The sequence below is a fragment of the Microchirus variegatus genome, assembly GCF_963457635.1.
Source record: "Microchirus variegatus genome assembly, chromosome: 21".
Classification (NCBI taxonomy): Eukaryota; Metazoa; Chordata; class Actinopteri; order Pleuronectiformes; family Soleidae; genus Microchirus; species Microchirus variegatus.
The window spans coordinates 14,380,724-14,404,436 of NC_139822.1; the positions used below are offsets into that span (position 1 = coordinate 14,380,724).

General features: G+C 39.8%; 2 protein-coding genes across 3 annotated transcripts in view; both read left to right on the forward strand.

Moving 5' to 3' along the window:
- Positions 1-14,506, forward strand: part of ldlrap1b (low density lipoprotein receptor adaptor protein 1b) — a 31,392-nt gene extending 16,886 nt beyond the window's left edge. Inside the window, exons 4-9 of one of the 2 annotated variants that reach the window (XM_083907423.1) lie at positions 527-641; positions 1,904-1,976; positions 5,707-5,802; positions 8,065-8,198; positions 9,647-9,681; positions 13,263-14,506. In XM_083907423.1, the coding sequence (XP_083763549.1) occupies positions 527-641; positions 1,904-1,976; positions 5,707-5,802; positions 8,065-8,198; positions 9,647-9,681; positions 13,263-13,407 (598 nt within the window). In that variant the 3' untranslated portion in view covers positions 13,408-14,506. The remainder of the gene's footprint in view (positions 1-526; positions 642-1,903; positions 1,977-5,706; positions 5,803-8,064; positions 8,199-9,646; positions 9,682-13,262) is intronic. The other variant, XM_083907424.1, reaches the window with a different exon arrangement.
- A 2,866-nt stretch (positions 14,507-17,372) lies between these two features.
- Positions 17,373-21,299, forward strand: LOC310942472 (uncharacterized protein). The gene is made up of 8 exons (XM_083907861.1): positions 17,373-17,492; positions 18,604-18,737; positions 18,825-18,956; positions 19,401-19,431; positions 19,579-19,611; positions 19,704-19,736; positions 19,865-19,959; positions 20,047-21,299. The coding sequence occupies exons 1-7, from the start codon at positions 17,438-17,440 to the stop codon at positions 19,933-19,935; spliced, it is 489 nt and encodes a 162-aa protein (XP_083763987.1). The 5' UTR covers positions 17,373-17,437; the 3' UTR covers positions 19,936-19,959; positions 20,047-21,299.
- The last annotated feature ends 2,414 nt before the right edge of the window (positions 21,300-23,713 follow it).

Genomic DNA, 23,713 nt, shown 5'->3' on the forward strand with positions numbered 1-23,713 from the left:
CTCTGCACCTGAGACTCGTACCTCACAAACACACGACACGAAGGAATCTCGTATCCGTAGGTGACCTTGAACATCAGCACAAGACAGGAGCTGCCGCCTCTGTCTGAGCGACTCTTTTCATGTACATGGACCAACGACAGTGTAAAAGCCCTGATTTAAAACTCTTCGGGTGTGCATCTGGAGTTGTTTGACAGCAGTGACGTAGTAAGACAGGAATGCACAGATGTTTGCTGTCGCCCGGTTCGGTTTGCGTAGCGTTGTTAAGTTGTGTACCTGCACTCAGCTGCAATGTGTGTGTTTGATCACGTGCAGCAGAGCAGCGTGAGCACGAGAGCAGCTGGCTTTGAGGACAATTCTTCTGTGACAGATTTTTATAGAAATACCAGAACAGTTTAAATCAGATTGCAGCGCTAGCTTAAAGGCTTAGCGTCGATGATGTTGCACGATGGTCCAGCTTGATCTGTGAAGACTTTTTTTTATTAAATGATTTATTTGTATTTGTGTGTGTATGTGTTTTCTCTTTCAGAATATCATACTGCACGGCAGACAAGATGCATGACAAAGTGTTTGCCTACATTGTCCAGAGCCAACACAATGAGACTCTTGAGTGTCATGCCTTCTTGTGCACAAAGAGAAAAATGGTGAGTAAAGGCAGTGTCATTGCGGTTTAGTGTGTCCTTGAGTATACCGTTTATCCATTGTGTACACACAGTCTTTATCTTCTTGGTGTAATAATTACATTTTTGTCACAGAACTGGAGACTGGGAAAATGGATAGCCTGGTTTCAAAATGTAACAGTTATTCGTGCACTATAGTTTTCTTGCATATCAATGCAAAGTAAGACCACTATTGAAATGTGCATGTATTCTGCAAATTAATAGCACTACAAACTGTGATTAATAGGTTTCTTCAGGTTTTACTCGGGGTCAAAACATCTTCTTTAATTATTTGATTTTATCAATATGATAATTATTAATACTGACTTGTGCTATTTTTTTTATCACAACGAGCCTTTAACTCCATCGCTCCAGCCCTAAATGATGGTGTTATATGTCAGACTTTCTCGATCTGGTACAGTGACTTTCTGCAGACTCTAGTCATCACTGTGAGGTTGCCAGGCAACTAGCCTGCTTCCAGCCAATAAATGATCCCATACAGGACCACCATAAACCAATTACTGGCTCAATTTGAAATTTGTGAAAAACAGGATGTTTAGTAATACGCATTAGAAGTGGCTAGACTTATTGTTGTCTGTATTCTTGTCTTTATTTTGAGTTGATGATGAGTTGATCTTGTCATCTAATTAGGTAACAAAACAAATGAAGTACAGTGTCTAAAAATGTCAAAATAACCACACACTGTCATTTAAATAGACCTACAGATATATACGCTACACATGTAGGCTGCAGAGTCTTCTTCTGCAGTTAATTATGAATGCAGGTGTGGCATCCAGCGTTTGCTCTTGGCAATGTTATGCAGATCGTGTGCTTCAAGGAGAACTCCGAACAACTGCACTGCTGCTTGTTTAAGTATTAAGTCAAGAGAGACCAGTGGTGAGAACATGAAGGGTGTGGAGGCCGTCATCCCTCTCCTCCTCACATTCCCTCCATCCCCGGAGGTTTGAAGAACGAGTGAACCACTCCCTCCCTCTTCCTTCCCCTCACTAATTTAGTTCTGGTCAAAAGGCCACGTATCCTCCCAGTTACATAAACAACTCTTCACGGAGCCCGTGTTTCTCTCTTCCCCTTCTTCAAATGTCCGAAGGAGCTCCTTCTAGCGTTAACGGTCACTTCCTGTTTGTGTTACGGGGGTCATAGGTCTTTGACTTCCTGGCGTTGTCCTTCCTGTGCGATGCGATTCAGTCGCTGCATCTGACTGTTTCTCCCCGTTTCTCCTTCACCAGGCTCAGGCGGTAACCCTAACAGTGGCTCAGGCTTTCAGAGTGGCGTTTGAGTTCTGGCAAGCTGCCAAGGAAGGTAGGCATGGTCGCCCCTGACGACGACAATGTGACGGATGAATGAAAACATTCCCTCCCATTCCTCCCCCCCCCCCCCCCCCCACTGTTGTTATTCTCTACCTCTATCTTTAACATGACGTTTCTCAGACGTGGAAACGTGAATTATTTTGTGACTTCCTGGTTTTGACCTTGACACCCGTTACGAGGGTCATGTTCATCCCTGTTGTCCTACACACACACACACACTCTCAAGACTGTCATTGACCTGCATTCATTTGGGCAGCCTAATAAAGCCTTATCTTACCGTAACCTAACCACAATTCAACCATAGCCCTAAACTTAACCACTTCCTGAGAAATTAGCTTCTGACTCATTATGACCAGGTTTTGGTCTCCTGACAACGTTTATGACGAAAAAGGTTATAAAGGTAGGTCTTAAATACAACTTCTTCTTCGTATGTATCTTATATCATCACCCAGGGAGCACAGAAACCTGTTTTCGTAGAGTGCTGCCTCTTTTATTACACAGAACTCGGTCGTGGTTAAAATCGCATTTAGGTAATCGACTTGGAGAGGCGATGTCAAGGAAATAAGGTTATGTAGGGACAGAGGTGGGTGGGCTGACTGGAGTGTTGCCATGTGTGTGACAGCAGGGATTTTCCTTCCCTGTGTTTTTATCTTTACTGCATAAAGCTGCATTTTCTATTAATACAGTCGTGATCTGACATAATGTATTGAATATGTGGATATGTCATTGGCCCTTACCCCCTAATGGTGTGGTGGTGCCTTCCTGTCTCCTCACTGAATTCCACTCAGTGCCGTGTAAGGATGGCGTGTCTCACACACGGCTCAACAGAACATGCATGTAATTTGCTGCATGTATGACTTTGGTGTCAAATGAACATTTCTTGCCACATAATCATTTTTTTTTCTACATTTCCACCCCTCTTCCCATCCCCCCCAGCTTTATACACAAGTTGCCTTGTAGATGCTCTTTGAGTTTTTTGATTATCCATTGTTGCTGCTTGTTGTGCACCTGGCACCCCATAATCCCCCCCCACATACACACCCGTGGAGTCAATTTTTTTTTTTTTACCTCTCATCCTCCCCCCTTTTCCAGCACTTGCTTCTGTTTATTATAAGGAGGCGAGCAAAGGAAGGGGGGGATGGGTATAGGGAGCGAGAGGGCAGGAGAGGATGAAAGGCGGGGCAGAGAAGGGCTGGCTCTAAAGAGGGAAAAGAAAATGAATGTATACATGATGTGTCAGTGTGAGCTCAACCCCCTGACAGATTCAGTATCAGATTCAGTGTCAGTACGTCATTGATTCTGTCTCATGTGGAGGAGAGCGGGTTTATTCACTGCCCCCCTTTTCACTCTCTCCACATTTCCCCCTTCTTTCTCTTTTCTCCTGTGGCTTCTACCACTGTTTTCAATGTGTATGTACACATTTCCATTTGGAGGGTGGATTACTTTTCCCAGGATCAAGGCCACAGGCTCCTGTCTCACACCTCTTCACTTGGCTGTGGCCAAATCCACCTCTTCCCTCTTTAACCTCACTAATGTCTCTCTAACACCAACACCTCTTCTTCTTCTTTTCCCACCATTCTTCACCTCTCTTTGTTTTGATTTTCTGTGCGAGTCTTTCCAAAGCTGCTTTCTTTGGGTTCAGTATGGTGTTGTTGATGTACTAGTTGTGATTTATATGCAATGAAATGAGGATTTGTTTTCCAAATGGAAGTAGCGGCATTCTTCTGTGGTAAGAAAGAAGTAAGAGGGGGGGAAAAGTGTTTTCAGTCTGTTTCATTAGTTACAAGACCCTAGAGGATCACGACAGGAAGATGTTGTATCCACTCTACGTCTGTCTCGTTTGTTACATCTGTCTCTTGCAATCTTCCCCTACACCACCCACAATGGTTCTTCACAGCCCACCAAGCATTCCTGACCCACATTCCTCCATACTTAACAGCTCCCTCCATAAATCTTTGTTCACGGTAAATTCACTGCAAACACTACAGCTGGCTTTTGAACTCGCACGTCTTGTGTTTAGCGTGAGCTTTGTTACACTCGCGAAACTGAACAGCCTCACACAGGAAAAGGCCGCGAGGACGAAAGTTTCTTTGGGAATAAACAGTGCCATCGCTAAGCTACCTGGACTCAGGGGAATGGGATGTTTTTCTTTTGTTGCTGCTTTTGGTTTTGGTTTGTGTTTCACACCGATCATTTTGATTAAATAAAAACACTTCTTTGTTTTCGGGTTAGGGTCTCTGTCATGTAAACAAAAATGGACATTTTGATCTCCAGTCATTGAGCTCATCATCTTAGCCCTCGAGGGGATTACCACACTAATGCAGAAGATGTTTTTTTTTTTTTCTCCTCTCAGTGTTTCATCTTGATTTGTTTGAACATCTGTCTTCAAACGGGGATATAGCATGTGTTTGTGAAATATAATATATATATATATGTGTATATATATATATATATATATATATATATATATATATATATATATATATACATGTATATATATTTGTACTGTATGTGTGTATATATATGTTTGTATGTGTATATGTTTGTCTGTATGTATATGTGTGTATATGTATATGTATATATGTGCATATGTATGTATGTATGTATATATGTGCATATGTATGTATGTATATATACGTGCATATATGTATATACGTATGTGTGTATGTATTTATATATATATATATATATATATATATATATATATATATATATATATATATATGTAACTATATATGCGTGTTTTTGTGAGTTTCTGAGTGTACTCAGCAGTAAGTCATGAACATTACAGACAAGGAAATTGTCTTGAAATTCTGGGAATGATGCACTTTGATTACTTTTTAACACCAATACTGTGAATGTTTTCTTGATTTTCTTCTCTGTCTTTCAATCATTCTGTTTTTGCTGATACTTGAGAGAGCGTTTTGTGAGACTGAGTTCTTAATATGTTTTTGTTGGTTTTTCAGCTTCTTAAATGTGAATACTATCTTGTTTATTTGCTCCATATAACAAAGAAGTCATTCAAGCTGGATTATGTTGGTTTGTGGACAAAACGAGACATTTGTGAGCATCATCATTTTGAGGTTTGGAAAACATTTTATGGACTTAATTACCTAAATGATCAGTTATTCAGCAATTATCATAAGCAGTAGTCGTCTCAGTTCTTGTTGAAAACGTGTACATTTCCATTTCAACATTTAACAGATGCTTTTATCCAAAGAGACTTACAAGAGAGGAATAAGCTACATAGAAGAATTACTCTCAAGTGTAGAGTCACTGTTTGAGTATGAGAGAAACTCTGAACTTGATAAACACGCAAGCCTTGAAACTACTCCGCTACGCTGACTGTGAATGTTTCAGAGCGAGCGGAGATGATTATGGGACTCGGTTGCCGCTGTGCTGTGCCTGCTCTGTTTCAAGTGCACATTTTGCTGCACTTACTGCGTTGTAAAGTATGAATTGTGTTGCACTCTGTGAAGCACAAACAGGGCCCTCTCAGTTCCAGCTGACAGGTGGCTTGAGTAATGGCCTTAACCTTGTTTGCCATTTACCGCCGCTAATTTGTTTACGCGCATGATACGCTTGGTTAGTTTAGACAGCGGAGCAGTCCCTTCATCGCTGCACTGCGAGGGCGTTCACTCAGTAGGTTTATGAGTTCCTGAATCACACTTCTGCTTGTCTTCACCAACTCTTCCTTCCTTCTTCATTTTGTCTTCCCACAGAGAAAGAGAAGCGAGTGAAGTCGGGTTCAGACGGGGAAGGAGCCAGCAACTCTCAGTCTGAGAGCTCGGCCAGCCTAGGCAGCTTGAAGGGAGGGGGTGAGTCCTCACATACTCTTATACACTCTCTGGTCCCTCCGTCTCCCCCTTTTTCTCTCACCCACCCCTCGCTGTCCTGTCACCGCAACCGTAGCCTCAGGGAATGGAAAAGTATTCAGTCGCCGGTTAAAGGTTGGCCTATATTGGGGCTGCAGGTCACAGTCTTGGTTATTCTTTTACTCTAACCTCAATACGATGGGCAGCAAGTGACATTTCCAAGCGATTATGTCTGATGATAATAGTAAAGATGGTGATCTTGCTGTGTTTCGTGATCCCTTAAAAAACAAATCTTGGTCTCATGGTCCGTGTGACATTTTACGACTCATAGCGAACTGTGCGTTTAAGCGCACTCATTCTCCGTCTGACTCTGTTTGTGTCAAGGGCATGACGACAGCGCTGCATTTCCTCTGACCTAATTGCTCCGTCAGATTTTTTTTTTTTTAAATCCAGGACTTTAAGACACGGGGTCATGCCTTCAGAACATGTGAGTGATATGCACTGAACCAGGAAAAGCTTCAGGCACGACTAGCTTCACATATTGTCCACAGACAAAGATAAAATGAGATCATGAGCGTCTTATTGCCAGTGGCTTAATGGATGTGCACATACTCCTCATGATGCTTTCATCTTTTCTGTGCCTTTTCCCTGCCGCACTTTATGTGCCAACGGCCACTGTTAGTTAGTTTCCCCTGATTCTTTTCACTTTGAGTCAGAGGCAGTGTTTTTTTGGGGACAGCTCCAGCATCTGAAACCATCAGCTTTGCACTGAACTTCCTCCTCAGCGCTGCTAGAAAGGCGATCTGCAAATCTGTTCTTTGGGGTCATGACCTTGGATGTTGCTCATGCTATGAGCAACACGGCTTTTGTGGATGAGCCCTAGTGAGAAGACCAAGTCTGACATTTCAGACATTTCAGCTGCCAGTAGATTAGATTTCTGCAAAGCAAATTGCCATAAGTGCACAGCAGAGTAACACGCTGTAGAGGCATTGGAGTGCATTTTTGATCTGTGCTGAGCATTGCAAGTCTTCACAGCCAGCTCTAAAGCAGTGATAGGGCACAGCAGAGCTTTAAAGCTGTGATAGGGTTAAATGTTTTGTGCCCTTTCACTGTGGCTGATCAAATGGCACGCCACAGAGTCAGTGGGACTCTCAGGATCAGTAGGCATCGTCAGCGGGTGATTCAGCTTTATTACGGAGACATGATACTTCCAACCATCTCCCCCGTCCCGGGCCTCTAACAGTGGATACAAAATATGAGCACCACTTTTTCCTGAGGTGGTCTTGATTTTTTCGATTTGTCCAGCAGCTCTCGCCTCTTCTTTCTATTCACAGGGTTTTTGAGAGTGGAAATTCAGACATCAACTGCAACCAGGCACGATTTGGGTTGATACTAGCTGTCAGTTGTCCACTCATCATATTATGTGCCATGCATATGAACAAGACCTGGAATTAGTCATTGTGACAATTCACTCCTTGGGAAAATGGAGGCCGACTTCTACTTCCTCCTTCCTAGGCTTCAAACCAGAGGGGCTGTCGTATAAAGGCATCTTTATGTTGCCTATTTTGCATTTACTGTCATAAATTTCCAAGAAAGTGAACAATTTGTCACATTTGAGAAGTGAGAAACGACAATTAATTTTTCTCCATATCATGTTATGTATGTACCCAGAATCCCACTTCCACCCTAAGACAAACATTAAAAATATTCTAAACGCCTGTGTTGATAAAGAGGACAGATTGAAGGGAACTGGAAAGGTAGGACGAGGATCATCAGGTTGCCGTATTCAAGTGTGTGTACTACACAGTTAGTTGTGTTTGTATCACAACAGCGAATGAGGTTTTTCTCTTTTGGATAACATTAGCCGCCAAAAGACTAGACAGGGATGAGTGTTGACACATATTATTGCCACACTTTTATCATTAGGCGAGGCCATTACAAAGCAATCTGGCTTCAGATCAGCAGTGTCACTGGTTAGACGTGCAAGTCAGGGGGGTGAGCTCATGCTCACTTATCACAAAGTGGCAGTCCGCACATGGCTGCATTAATGAGACACATTAGAGGCTCATTTAGAAAAAAGTGGACCTTAATGACGAGCGTGGCATTATACTTGGTGCTGCTGTCTGTGCGTGTTAATCACAGGAGCCGATCAAATCGCTTTTTATTCATTTTCTTAACGACGACCGTCACAATCGGTGTGTTATAAAAACGATCAGGAGAGAGTTCTTGTTCCTAACACTGTGCTCGTCTTGTTTCATGTTGCAGAGGTAGCCACGGCAAAGCTTCTGGACCTGACCGAGGGAGCCAACGTGGCGCAGGTCCACCTGGAAACGAATCAGGCGGAATCTGATCCTTTTATGGTGCATAACCACACAACAGAGAACAACAATACTGTATGGGTAAGACAGAAGTCAGTAGGTTTCAGCTGTTTAGGCTTGATAAGACCGGAAAAGAAGGACACCGCGCAGGAAGCGCTGATTAATTGGTGAAAGTGCCTTAGTTGATATTCTGTACCATTTGTATTCAGAGTGGATTTTTGCAGCTGGAGAATTAGACAATAGCCTATTGAAGAGGACTGGCTTTATTGTATGGTCACATAGCTGCAGAGGGTGTGGGGCAGCAAGTACTAACTTTAGCCAAAAATCTTTCTTTCCAACATTCTTTACATCCATAGACTTTTAACGTATTGGACAATTCAATTTTGTTTGCGTTTTGACGATGTCGCCCGAGCACGTCTTATTTTTTTTACCTCCATGTCTACCACGAAGCATAATAACGACCACAACCACATTTCTATACGACCATATATGACAGCTCATTGCACGACAAACTCCCTACAAAACACCAGAGTGAGGAAGAAAAAATTCTGTACTACTAGTAAGACAGTGAGTTGTTTTTTTAGATTTTTATTTTATTGTGTGCATTTGCCTCCAAAGCTCTTTCTGTGAAGCTATTCCCATGACTGTGATTGAGGACAGAATAGGTCTTTTGTTATTGTTTTGATTGAGAGACCCCTAGTGGCACAAATCTATATTTCATTTGTCACTATATCATTTCAATCACTCAGTCCGAACATACAGTGTGGGAGTCATGGAAGTCATTGTTGTTACCCGAATTCCTTCATATCTACACTAGAGCTGCAACTAACGATTATTTCCATAATCGATTAATCCGTCGATTATTCTCTCGATTAATCGTTTGGTCCATAAAATGTCAGAAAATGGTAAAAAACGTGTTGTTATTCTTGTTTTGTCCATAAACCAAAATGACTCAGTTTTAAAGATTTCTTTGTTATATGGAGCAAAGAAACAAAGAAAATATTCACATTTAAGAAGCTAAAACAATCAGAAATCTTGTTTTAATTCAAACCGATTAATCGATTATCAAAAGAGTTGACGATTAATTGTTTAAGCTCTAATCCACACACCTTCCCATACCCTCAGATCCACATTGTCCATGCTTCTCACGACTCTTCTGATTTGTTTAAGCTCCATGGGATCAATTCCTACCAATTGTTTGTTTCTCTCTGCTGTGTTTTATTGTTTTGTTTCTATTAATAATGCTAATAATAATAATTACAGGGATAAATTTGGCAAGCAATCAGTTGTCGTGATCCATTAGGGACAAATACACATCATAAAAGGTAATCTAGCAGTACCAAATATTTCCTTCCTCCCACTGAGGTTTCTATTGAAATGAGACCAGAAAAAAGGTCCTTAGTCCACTACATCTATAACACCAGCCTCGTTGTTTGTAGATATTTTAGTGCAGAAATGTAATATATCATATCTTTATTGTCTCATGTATGAGCAGTTTGTACTAATCTGTGTTTCGTTCTCCGCGGCAGGAGTTGGAGGACGGTCTGGACGAGGCTTTTTCAAGGTAAGAACCAGTTGTTGTTTTTTTTTTTTTTCTTACCTTAAGTGCAGTCTCTGCGTAACAGCCATCCATGTGGGCTGCTCTGGAAATAGCCACCTGCGGTTTTGGCTTGCTCACATAATAAACACTTGCCTCCCTCTCCTCCTGCTCGGCTCACCCGGTGTGCTGCCACAGACAGGAGACGGGCTCGGTTTACAGGCCCTGGCGCGGCCGACACCCTCCCTGAGTCACGCTGCTTTTGTAGGCTTCGTTTACCGTCCTCTCAGGCCCACACACTGATTCTGTACGAGCTCGGGAAAAGCCTGTGATTACCAATGGGAGCTGCCGAGGGGACAAATTGCTTGGTATTCATGCCACAAAACCACAGGAAAGCAACTGGTTTTGTAGTGTAGTTTCACAAGAGATATAAGTCACAGTCTCATCGTTTTCATGTTGACGGGAAAGTCCGTTGTGTGCGTTGAATTCCTTGTAATGTGTCAACAAACTTATCCTAATGGAGCTGGAGTCCAGAGATTAATTTAATACTTATAAGCATCACACAGAGGAACTAGTGGTTGCTCTCCTGTTTGCAGCTCTTTGTTCAGGGATTCTATAAAAATCTAATTCATGCCTTTATTAGTGGATTCATCTCCTGCTCTGCTTTTCATTGCCTCGGCTAGTATGACGGCAGCTTTCTTCTTCTCTCACTTCTGTGTGGTGCCTTCCCCGCTTTGTATAATGAAGCACTTAATGAGCCCATTTTAGCTCTGTTACACTGTGATTACACCTTAACGCTGTTAATATCCAGCTCTCTTGATTAATGACGGATGTCTCATTAAGATTTCTGGAAATGAAGTTAGTTCAGGGGGCCAGGGTTGATGATTGAAACAGAAGAGACAAACGGAGACATTTCAGGATTCTTTGAATGAGAATAGAACAGACGCCTGAAATCTTATATTTGATGTGTGGCTCAAATGTGTAAGCATGCAGCTGAGAAACTTAAAGGTAGCTCGTTATCACTACTATACTGATGAATGTTTTAAGTTCCAGTCCTCTATTGCCCTCCTGTGGATCTCTGATTTATTACCACAACACTGCCCTGATTTTAGTTTTTTTTCTACACTGCAGATAAGTGATCAAGATTTCGATTATCATAGGAAACTTACAGCTGTGAGGTGCAGACACAGACGGACACACTTCCTCAGGTAGCTGCTCAGGGAGAGCTGTTGACTTTTTTTAAAAAGCTAAAACCATGATAAAATATGATAAGGGAGTTTTTTAAGCCACTTCTGAAAGTTTTCAGCCACAGGAAGTGGCTTCTTCCGCGTCGCCTGCACCGGTCGTGATGTAAAAAAAATTAGTCACTTTTTCAGTTTGAGTCACAAAAACAACACAAAACAAACTTCTACAGTGACAAACACTCAGAGAGGCACGTACACCGGCTTGTGTGAATTCATTTGACGAAGGTTTGAATGTAAGCGAGTTTATATTTAAAAGTGGAAAAAGTAAGAGCTTTTCTATAGCACACACTTACACTATTCATTACCTTAAGTTCAAGACATTACAATATTACTGAGTGTATTCATACTTTCTCTGCTTAGACCAAATGATTGCAGCATCTTAGTCACATTTGATTTGTCTGCAATGATCTTAGTTAACTTGCATATGAATTCACATTCTGTTGACTGTACTGCCACCTGCTGGCTAAAACACGTCAGCCACTGCTTTGTTGTTCATTATAAGATCTTACGGGCTGCACACTGTAATGCAAATGTGCATTGCATCATAAACAAATCACCAAAACTAATATATACATATCGCAAATCCTGATTGAATTGTATGTTTTTAGTAGCAAACTCAAAGAAGAAAGACATTAAAAACTCTATACCCAAGTAACTTTCCTTTCACTTTTTTATGAGGCGGTTAAAGAGAGAAAGACGTTCAGAGTGTAAATGTTGCCTGTTGACCTGTAATGTTTCCTTTACATCCCCCCAGCCGCAGTCTGGATAGCTTTGAATCCTACTCAGGTAACAACATGGATCACCCTCATTCAACCACAGTCAACCCATTATTCAATCCTGCTCATCTACCTTGATGTCAGTGTCCAATCAGATTATATATATATATATATACTTACATATATATATATATAGTTTCACATTTTCATTTATGGCCATACTCCACTAACATGATATAGCTCAGAAGCTCTATTTGACTTAAATGGAGGGTAACCCCCGTCTCCTCCTCCTCCTCCTCCTCCTCCTCCATGGTCATTCCACAGTTCCAGTGATTCATTCCAGCGCTGCATTACGACGCAAATGTTTTGTGTGTGTCTTTTGCGTCACACTCGCCAGCTTTGCTCTCTGCCGGTGATGAATGAAGGAGTGTGTTCTGTTTGTACTGTAGGTCTGACACGTTTGAGTGTCGGCGTCTTTCATGGTCAACAAAGGGAATCTTCAGAAATTAGTTCACACAAAAAAGAAAATCCACTCATTCAACTCTAGCGATTGCAGCCAAATCCAATACAATTGAAGTAAATTGTCCATAGCACTAAAGTACTGTTGCTTTAGCGATGCTATAATGACCATACGTAGAAAATGTGGGAAACATGCACACAGTTTTACATAAACATTAAAGTATTTCGTGCAGGGGTGTCTAAACCTTTTTTTTTCAAACCCTGAGAACACAAGAATTTGGGCTGCCATTACTATGTATATATACTACAGTGTATAGTGTCTTATATCCTTTTTTCCAGCACAACCTATAGGCGGTAATTTTCACCAGCTATAAAAACACCCGAGCAAGAAGCACAAAACATTTTGTGATTGAATTTGTGAAATTTGGAAGTAGTAGAAAAGGAAAAAGAGTGACTTTTGCACAATTGTCACTATACTCCCGTTTGAAACCAAGGAAACGTGATGTAAAATGAATCATAACTTTGACTCTATAACACATAAGATGGCGTAAACATGCATTTTGTAAAGCCTGAATATGTGACCTATACAGTAAACACTCACCACCAGGATGTCCATATAAGGAGTTGTGTATTATTCCTGTGGCAATGGCACTGATCTGAATTTTCCATTTTGGGGTGAACTATCCATTTTGGACTTCATGTTCATGTCCATACATTGTGAACACGCTCTGTAACAAACCATTATACTGTACGTATACTATCGTTTAAAAGTTGGGGTCACCAATACATTTTTCCATTAAAAGTCACACTTTTATTCATCAAAAGAGTTGCATAATGAATAGAAAATATAGTCAAGACATTGACAAGATTAGAAATAGTGATTTTTATTCAAAATAATAATTTTGCTGTGCTAACATCATTGCACAAGGGTTTTCTAATCATCCAATAGCCTTCTAACACGATTAGCAAACACAATGTACCATTAGAACACTGGAAATGGGCCTCTATACACCTATGTACATATTCCATTAAAAACCAGACGTTTGCAGCTAGAATAGTCGTTTACCACATTAACAATGTATAGAGTGTATTTATGATTCATTTCTAAGTGACCCCAAACTTTTGAATGATAGTGTATAATTTAATGTAAAGTATTGATAATCACGACGACTTCTCTCTTCTCTTTCAGACTCGCTGAGTCTCGCACTAACCCCCAGGTCCTGGACATTGGGGTAAACCCTCAGGACTTCAACGCTGAAGAGTGCCTGTCCCCGGGCAAATGGGACCAAGAGGACACAGACTTTGCTGCACAAAAAGATTCTTTCGGGTGCTAACGTGACGCCAAGAAGGGATAAACGTGGGGTGGGTGGGGGAGAGGATGAAGATGAGGAGGAACTGTTTTAGAAGAGGACATAACGAGACATTTATGACGTCGGTGAGGTTTCCCCACCCTCTCTCCCTGCTGTCTGATGCTTATGCATCCATACTAGCAGAGTGGAACATGAGCAAGGCTGCTCATGGAACAGACCAAAGCAATACAAACCAATATCTCCCTTTTTTTAGGGGGGGGGGGGGATAAACATGCAGTTATTTAATGTTTCTAACAGTCGATGTGTTACGTCCTTTTTTCTCTCTCTCCGTTGTGTCTGTTTTACCCGTTTGAAATGTGTTTGTATGTGCGTGTGTGAATGTTATATAAATGGTCAAAGTATGTGGAGTTAAAGGTAAACAAGGGTCAACGTTGGTTATTTTCACTCAGAAATGGAGAAATGTCACCGAAGTTTAAAAAAAAAAAAAAAAAAAAGCGCCGCAGGTGAAGGCCGCACTGTGCCGTACTGTTACTGTGTCAGTTACTACCTAATGTGCTTCAAGGCGTCGGCAACAAAAGCTTTAAAAAGGAAAGAAAAGTGTGTATGTTCTGCTCAAAGAGTGTGTGTGTGTGTGTGTGTGTGTGTGTGTGTGTGTGTGTGTGTGTGTGTGTGTGTGTGTGTGTGTGTGTGTGTGTGTGTGTGTGTGTGTGTAACAGATAGGAACAAAAGGACAATCGTCTTATTATTTTTTTCTAATGCAAAAATATATTTTTGCACTCCGCATTCATCCACCTTCAAAAGCACATGTTTTTCTTCATAATTTTGTGTCTAAATGCATCAAACTCATCATAAAGTGCCTCCGTTCCACTCCTCCCCTGGAGTTGTAACGTTTTCTTCTCGTACAACTTTGAATCACGCGGTAAGAAGAAATCAAGACGATGTTAGGGAAGTCGAAATTTTGACTTTCGATGTCTGTCTTTTTTTCCTCGATTCCTCGGTTCATTGCTGAATTAAAGTTAACTCTTCCAAGGGAGCGAGGCGAGGCACTTCTTCTAACGCCTGTGTGTGAAATTATAATTTTGCATTAACTTTTGATAGTTTACTATATTTTGTTTTGTTTTTTTCCTGGGTATGGTTCCCTGTGTTATTTTTTTCTTTGACATTTTGTATATGTATGAATTTAATTTAATTCATTAATTTACATAAAAAGTCAATAAAGGTAAAGTCATACCTGTATGACCATTAATCCAAAACCACATGATGCTGAAATGTTTTTGTCCAACACCAACATGAAACTATCAGAGGATTATCGACGCGATCAAACGACTGACTCCTTGACTTAAATGTGACATGTATTGAACCAGTTGAGGTCGTCTCTGCTCATCCCTTCCTTTCCAAAGCACATTCAGGTAACTATGGTGGCCTTCACATGCCAGAAAGGATGTCATTCAACTTAGTGTGAGGTCTTTTCTTTTTTTTTTACTTTTTTTGTCAAATTTTGGACAAAATGTACTTTTCTTTTTTTTTTTGTCAAATTTTTGACAATTCTTTTTTTTTACTTTTTGTTTAATTTTGGACATTTTTTGTGTCAATTTTTTTTAAATGTAATCTTATTTGTCAAATTTTTGACAATTTTTGTTTACCTTTTTGTCAACATTTTGGGAAAACATTTACGCTTTTTTTTTTTACTTTTTTGACAGATTTTGCACAATTTGTTTTTTTGTCAAAATGTGGACACTTTTTTTTAACTTTTTTTTTGTCAAATTTTGGACAACATTTCTTTGGGATTTTTTTGTCAAATTTTGGACGTTTAAAAAAAAAAAGTTTTTGTCACATTTTGGACCAAACATTTTAAACATACTAACCTATGTCAGTAGAACTTTGTAAGTTTTCCACTTTAAAATGAAAATGTATATTCCAGCTGGTTTGTCCATTGTCCAATGTCCTTTCTGTAAAACTTAACTTAGCTTAAACTTAAACTATTCTTTATTGTAGAGCACTTATACACAACTCTAGTAATGGATTGTCTATTCAATATTTGCCTCACGCTCTATGGATTAATAATAAAAACTCTCTTGTTTAATGGTTTACTTTCATAGGACTAGTTGGTGTCTAGTTGTGATGACTAATGGGTGGATTGTGTGTCTTTTTCAGGTCTAACTCAGACCGACGGACCTTCATCAGTGGCTGATGTCTCCTCTGCTGAATCACCACTGGAGCGTTGCTTCGACTTTCGCTGCTCCCGAGAGTGCAGGGTGACGACGTCTGTGTCCGTCCCATCAGACATCAATCCACATCCCCTGATGCTAGAGCACCAGTACAAGCTGGTGTCCATCTCATCCAGCAGGTGGACCCATCATGGAGGCGCACTCTACACGTGAAATGCACACGTGAGTTGGTGACAGTTGAGGAGAAAAAAAAGGACAGTGGGTTTTGACATTTGTCTGTGACTCACTGACAAACACGGATTTCACAATCATTCAACAGTCGAGACCATATATGGTAATAATCTATAAACAAAATCTTCCAGAAACTCAAGGAAAACAATAGATAACTGAGGACACAAGACGGCACACGGAGCCCTGCATGTTCCTGGTCGTTTACCACATTAACAATGTATAGAGTGTATTTCTGATTCATGTAATGTTATATTTATTGAAAAATAATGACATTTCTAAGTGACCCCAAACTTTTGAACGGTAGTGTACGTACTGTATTTTATTCATATTTTAAATCAGGATTGCAAACACTGAAGGTCACTGTGCGAGGAAGACATGTTTACAATATTCAGGATTTTGAAAAGGAGTTTAGTTACATGTTGACAATACTTAGTCTTAAATTGTCAGTAAAACTTAAAAGCATTCATGTCATAGTTCCTCATATAGTTGTATGTGACTGTGTAGTTTGGTCAAACTGACTGTAAATGTCATAGTTTACTGAGGCTTCTTTAAGGAGGAAGCAGCAGATCATCACCTCCTGCATGGTGTGATGCAACATCTGTTATTATTATCTGTGGTGTGAAGAAAGCAGTGCTGCGGTGAATCAGTGAGCGCTGATAGTGAAGCAACACTTCATTCAGTAAAACTTAAAATCTGCTGTTTATAGTCAGTCCAACCCTCCCGAACATGAGGCAGTGGCATCACACCATTTACGCGTGACCTGTAGTAGCACACATCTCGTGATCGGGATACATTGTTTCTGCCTTGCTCACACCTTGCATCAGCATGTAAAAAATAGTCGTCGTCTTCCTGTCTTTCCTACAAAATAAAAGAAAAAGCTGGAGCTAGGTCCACCGTGTCTGAAACTAACTGAGAGATCAGTGTGGCTGTGTCCAGAAGATAGTCCAGAAGATAACCATAGATAGATAGACAGACTTTATTGATCCCAATCCCAAACAATAATGCTATTATTATAAGAGACATTTAAGCTTCACACAACAGGCTGACTGTCCTGTTCAGAACTACAGCTCCTACTTCACCTGAAGCTCAATATTATATTATAGACTTATATACAGTACACACATAATATAATGTATATTATCAGTATATTATCTATAGTAGGCTGGAGTAGATCTGAGCTGACACTGGGTTAGAGGCAGCTCTCACTGTGGACGGATCTGTGTATATATATAATTATATATGTATATATACATCTGCTCAACCAATGACACCTATAAACATGAGTTCTGCATGAATTGTCTCAGATTTAATGCCGTTTGATTTGTTTTTCTTTCTTTCATTTTTTTTTCTTATTTTTTCAAAACATGTAGCCTTAATACTCTTTCACAGAATCATTTCAGATTACACTTATTGGACATTGGATGGGTGTACACACGTGTGAATAAGACATTCTCGCCCTGTATAATGTGAATCTGTGTATTAGTTACCTGTGTAGGACATTTGCTTGGTTTGCGGTCTTTTATTTTGAAACTTTTGTTGTTGGGGGAAGTGTGCGTGACGGTGACTTGACTACGGTCAGTTCAGTCAGAACAGCAAAAGCTCCAGGCGTAGCGGCAGCTTGAACCTTGACCGGGGAAAAACACAGATTTAAAGTCATGTCTGGAAGAAGAAGAACAACAACACTGGCGCCCCTCATACTCATACTCGCATGTGAGTATTAATAACAACGTTATCTTATATTTATGCGTTATTTCGACCGGCGCTTGTCAAGTGTAAAGGAATGCGATACGCACGTGTGTGAATGTTGTCTCTCTGTCGTTGTTTTAGCCGCGTGAAGTTAGCTCGTTATTGGATATTGGCATTGGATATAAAAAATGTTTTGTTCAGCACTTCCTTTTGTATGGGGTTAAAAATCACCGGTAATATTGTGTGTGTGTGTGTGTGTGTGTGTGTGTGTGTGTGTGTGTGTGTGTGTGTGTGTGTGTGTGTGCGCGCGCGCGCGTGTGTGTTTGTGGGGGGAGGGTATTTCCAAAGTGACTGAAGAAAAAAATGTTAGAAAGACACTCGCATGCAGCACACACACACACAGGAGGGAGAGTGAGAGGAGCGCAAGAGGAAAATGGGTCTTTTTTTTAATTTAAAATGTATTTATGTTTATGTTAAGTTATGTTAAAGGTGCATTATGTAATAAATCTAAAGCAACTGACCATAAAATCCTCCTAATATGTCACAGAGACTCAGGAATAATGTTCATATAACAAACTGAACTCACCAACAACAACAGTACAGTAATATTTTGCAGACTGAAAATCATGTTTATGTTTTGAAATCATGTTTTTGGCATGTGGCGCCACCTACCGCCGTCTACCAATCATCGCAGTCAGTAGAGTCTCAGCTGCCGAGCAACCACGGGTTGCCAGTTACATCAGAAAGCGTTAAACCTAAAACCTATTTTGAATTTGATTGTAGTAACCGTTCTTGGCCACATTCTTACATATGGCACCTTAATTAATAAATCCATATAAATACTATACATATGTTTTTTTTTTTAACATTAGTTATTCATTTTACACCTAATTTGGTAATAAATTAATTTAAGTAACAAAAAATCTGAGGAGCCACTTTCGGAGCCTGTCTCCGTAACCTACGCAGAGCACTTTACACAGAAGTATACATTGGGCTTGACAAAGGCTTTGTGTGTCAGTTCAAGTGTACAGGAATACTGAAGACTATTATATAGAACTATGGGATTATTAAGGATTATATGAGTCTTCTTTGACCCCATTTATTATTTGAATAACTTGTCTTCTTTTATCTCCAGGTCTTCTACATCAATGTTGTTGTGCAGTGAAAATCGACTGCACTGTCACTCTATGCGCTGAAGGCTACAACTACACTGTCTCAATGCACCAGGCGTGCGACAGATCGTGGTCAGCAGTAGACGACACTGGAAAGGTCGGTCATCATCACGCTGTAGACACTTCAGTTGTGCGGTGTTTGTCATGACTTACGCTATGTTGTCCTTTTGTTTGGCGACTGTAGGAAACTGTGGTGGCAACTCACACAGGGAACGTGGATGGAGTTGTGAGGAGCAGTGTCAACATTCTCATCATGAGGGATTGTAAAGACAAGATGAAGTTTGAAGCCGATTGTGACTCATCTCACAAATCCCAGGTACTGCACCTTTACTTTAATAGGGTCTAATAAAAATAAAAATAAAATCTATATATATATATATTGATTGTTATCATAAGTACATAAAATAAAATAATAAAAAATGCAAATAAATAATTTTTCCTTTGCTTTTTTCTTGGTGCGTACCTTAAAGGGTTAAGGCAGTAACGATGTGATGCTCATATTTTGTCTTAGTTCTGATGTAGTTACCATGTAACAGCTTTTTCCAAAGTAATATCCACGTCAACGCTTGGTATCGAACACTAGATAATTTGTGTTTTAGTAAAGTAAAGTAAAATGTGACACTGTTCATACTATGATCCATGAAAACACCTGCTGTAGTAGCCATCTTTTATCATCTATTATCTCCTTATTACCTTTATTTATTTTTATATCCACCTAGCACTAGTCTAACTGTATCGTCTCTGCGTTTCTTCTCCACAGGGTTCGGATCTCTTCACATCTGTCTGTGAGAGTGAGTATCATTTACATGTCAGGCCTGTTTCTGTATGAGGACGACTTTCTCATTCAGTGAAGATTCGTTTACTTTAAAGTAGATTCACAGTATTTCCATAATTCCATTCAACCGCTGTTCTCATGTAGGAATCTCTTCTGTTCACAGCCAAGTGTTTTGAAATTGAAAGGAGCATCAAAGGTGAGGATGTGATCACTGTCGCGACTAAAATCACTGTACGCAAAATGAAATATTCAAACAGTTATAGCTGTGATTTTTTTTTTTTTACCCAGAAGCAGAGAAAGAAAGAACTGTGAAGGATTCAGGTAAAACTCTTTGTGTTTGTGTCGAAAACAACCTGTATTATCCCAGGTTTCAAGACTGAGCTACAACTATACGTACGCTCAGATGAACCGTGATGAGCATAACTTATCTCTCTTAATTGTTTTTGTAGCTTCCCACGCCAACTTTGCTGCTCCTGTCCTGATTCTGCTGCTGCTGGCGGCGGCCGGTGTGCGGATCTAGATATTCAGAAATCACATAAAAAAGGTATAGCCATATTTTTCTCTCAAGGCATTATTTGAAATCACATGTATTTGCTCATTTGGCCTGTTTTTAATAATGCTTTATTTTTAGAGGTTGGATCTCCCTAAGAACGAGAGGACGGAGATGTTGTTGAGAAAAGGACTGCCATCATGAGCTGTGACCTTCACCTCCACAAAACTGGCTGCTGATATTTTCCACAGTTTTTTCTTCACAAACTGTTAATATACTGTGACAGCAGGATTAGATTAGATTAGATTATAGATGCTTTGTCTCTATGCTACTATGTATAATCACGGCAATGATTAACTTAGGTGCTGCCAATACTTTGCCTTTTATAGCATAAGAGACTTTTGATCATTCAGGACAACTGTGTATACAAATCAGATTTGACCTCTGGTTCATATCCACCACCGTTGCCTTCACACATATTTATGACTGGACATTTAAGACTCACATTTCTTTTAAAACCACACATTGTTAAAGAAAAAAAGATTTTTAAACGTTTTTTAATCTCATTTGACGAAGCATCTCCTGTCGGTAGCCGACTGTGGGATGCAAACAACACACAAGAGGGTAGTTTTAAGTGTAAAAGTAATATATAACATATATATATATATATATATATATACATATAATGTATAGTATTGATGTAAAAAGTTCTTGACGCTGTGGAGGCTCATGGACTCTTTGCTGGACCAGAGCGTGCACTTTGAGGACCAAAGCTCAGCAGCAATAATGCAGTAACGTTGTCAGGACTGCGTTACAGTTACCAGTCTTAATGATAATCTGAAAGAGTATACGGATAGCATTAAATATAATATTAAAATTATATATTTATTGTACTATATTAAAGGTGCCATATGTGCGAATGTGGCCAAAAACAGTTACTACATTCAAATTCAAAACACCGAGGTCTTTTAGGTTTCGTTTTATGACGTAACTGGCAACCCGTGGTTGCTCGGCAGCTGAGACTCTACTGACTGCAATGATTGGTAGATGGCGGTAGGTGGCGCCACATGCCAAAACATGTACAACATAAACATGATCTGCAGTCTGCAAAATGTTTTTTTTAAAGCAAATATTTTGTCTGTACTGTTGTTGTTGGTGAGTTCAGTTTGTTATATGAACATTATTCCTGAGACTCTGTGACATATTAGGAGGATTTTATGGCCAGTTGCTTTAGATTTATTGCACAACGCACACTTTAAATATTTATATATTTATCATATTTATTATTTATTAGGTATTAAGGAAAGGATGTACTGTTGTTCTGGACCAAAATGTTGTGAGCCTTTTATGTCCACTTATTGTATGTTCTTAAGTTTAACTTGATTTATATGTAATCATCCTTCACTTTCTTGTCTGTAATAAAAAAAAAATGGGGGTAAAAAAAAGGTGTGGTTTTATGATCGGCTGATTTCCTCTCAGCCAATAGATTAGATGAGGTTGATGGTGCCACCGTGGGGTGAGATAACATGCGTGTCACACACACTTTTGCTGTGTTACTTCAAAGCTAAACATTGTACAGCTGTACACACACACACACATACACACACAATTTCAACCACAGATTTCACTTCGCATGAGTCATGGTTTTTACTTTGTTGCACGGACAGAGCAGAAGCACATTCCACACTGTTCTGATCACTAATCGTCATATGTTCGGCGTTTAACCCTCACCTATACACACGTTTATAAATGTCATGTTGCCAAGTTGTAAAGCGATTAGCAACATTGTACCAACATTGTTAAGAGACGGCTGCAAACAGGAAGGAGCACGACTGAAGACTGAAGGAGGGCCCTGAAAAGACGCAGAGGGAAATTCCACTGGCCAAAAAAACCCGAAAAAAACCCCACTCCTGACGGAGATGGTGCTGTAATTCAAGCATAGTTTTTTTTCTCTGATTCCCGAAAACACCTGCTGTAGTATCTGTGTAGTAGCCATCATTTACATCAACTATTACCCCACTTTATTGTCATTTTTACTGCCAAGCTTTAACCTAAAAGGAATCAAACAAAGAAACAGTGCTTTAGAGTTGCTTAGGTCCGTGTTAGAGCCTCTCCAGCACCTCTTATTTGCGGAGTACCTCAAGGTTCTATTCCTGGGCCTCTTCTTTTTTCCCCGTACCTACTTTCTCTTGGGTCAGAACTCTGTTTTTTCCTGAAATTCTTATCATAAAGATAAAATCAAAAAATCAGAGCCGCCTAGCACTAGTCTAACTGTATTGTCTCCGTGTTTCTTCTCCACAGGATTCAGATCTCTTCACATTCAAGTGTGAGAGCGAGTATCATTTACATGTCAGGTCTATTAGGAGGACGACTTTCTCATTCAATGAAGATTCAATTACTTTAAAGTAGATTCACAGTATTTCCATTCAACCGCTGTTCTCATGTAGGAATCTCTTCTGTTCACAGTCATCTGCAGTGAAATTGAAAGGATTGAGAGTTGGTCGGAAAACTTTGGTAAAATGTTTGCAGTAACTCTGGGACATTTCTTTTCCTTTTTTATAGCATACAAGACTTTCTACTCTTTTATGCAAACGATCGATGAATTCAGGTCAATCGAGGTCAAAAATTCACGTGGTTAAAGAAAAAAAGAGTTTAAATGTCTTTTGATCTCATTTGATGCTGTGGGAATAATACACAACTCCTTATATAGACATCCTGGGGGTGTGTGTTCATAGGTCAGATAATCATTGTTTCATCTATTTGTTGTTGAGTCAAAGTTCTGATTCATTTCATATCACATTTTTAGTCGTGCGATAAAACAATAGTTGTGCAGAAGTCACAAAATAGACCGTGACGTATTTCTAAATTACACACATTTAATCCAACTTTAAAGGTGCCATATGTAAGAATGTGGCCAAAAATGGTTACTACGTTCAAATTCAACATACCGAGGTATTTTAGGTTTCGTTTTCTGACGTAACTGGTAACCCGTGGTTGCTCGGCAGCTGAGACTCTACTGACTGCAGTGATTGGTAGACGGCAGAAGGTGGCGCCACATGCCAAAACATAATTGCAAAACATAAACATGATTTGCAGTCTGCAAAAGATTGTTTTTAATGCAAATATTTTGTCTGTACTGTTGTTGTTGGTGAGTTCAGTTTGTTATATGAACATTATTCCTGAGTCTCTGTGACATATTAGGACATATTATTTATTACATAACACACCTTTAAACATTGCGATTACTTTTTGCACAGGTGTGTTAATATAGTTGGTGAAAATTCAATATTTTTTGATCAGAAAAAAATTATATAAAACACTCTATATTACGCATTCTCTGTATATTCTGTGCATGCAATGGAAAACACTTTCATGTTGCCTGTAACCTGACATCTAATTGTCTACTTGTTCCATCATTCACACATTATAGTGTATGTGTCATCTGGGTGTGGATCATGTCACTGTCTGTGCTGTTGTGCCTTCACTCCACATTCCCCACAATAAACCTGTTTGAATGTGGCAATATTTGCTCACTGCTGGAGCAAAAAAACTTCCTCACTGGTTAGTTGACCCCTGCTGTTGTTAGGGAGTTCTGTTCACTTTGCATAAAGATGACTTTGAGCTTCCGTTACATTTAAACCACTGTCAAACAGGTTAATTATTCAAAGCGGCATTTAGATGTCATGTTGCCAAGCTGTCAAGTGATTAGTTTGATGTCAAGATAGAAGGCGGAAACGGCAACAGCACAATAATCATTATCTTAAACACTCCTGACAGAGATGGTGCTGTGATTTAAGCATCGTTGTTT

Bases quoted from the DNA above. Each gene is read 5' to 3' on its own strand.
- LOC310942472 (XM_083907861.1), top strand. From the start codon at position 17,438: ATGTCTGGAAGAAGAAGAACAACAACACTGGCGCCCCTCATACTCATA. The intron at 19,432-19,578 runs GTGAGTATCATT...TTCTGTTCACAG, and splicing joins CTTCACATCTGTCTGTGAGA to CCAAGTGTTTTGAAATTGAA. The intron at 19,737-19,864 runs GTAAAACTCTTT...TTGTTTTTGTAG, and splicing joins AAGAACTGTGAAGGATTCAG to CTTCCCACGCCAACTTTGCT.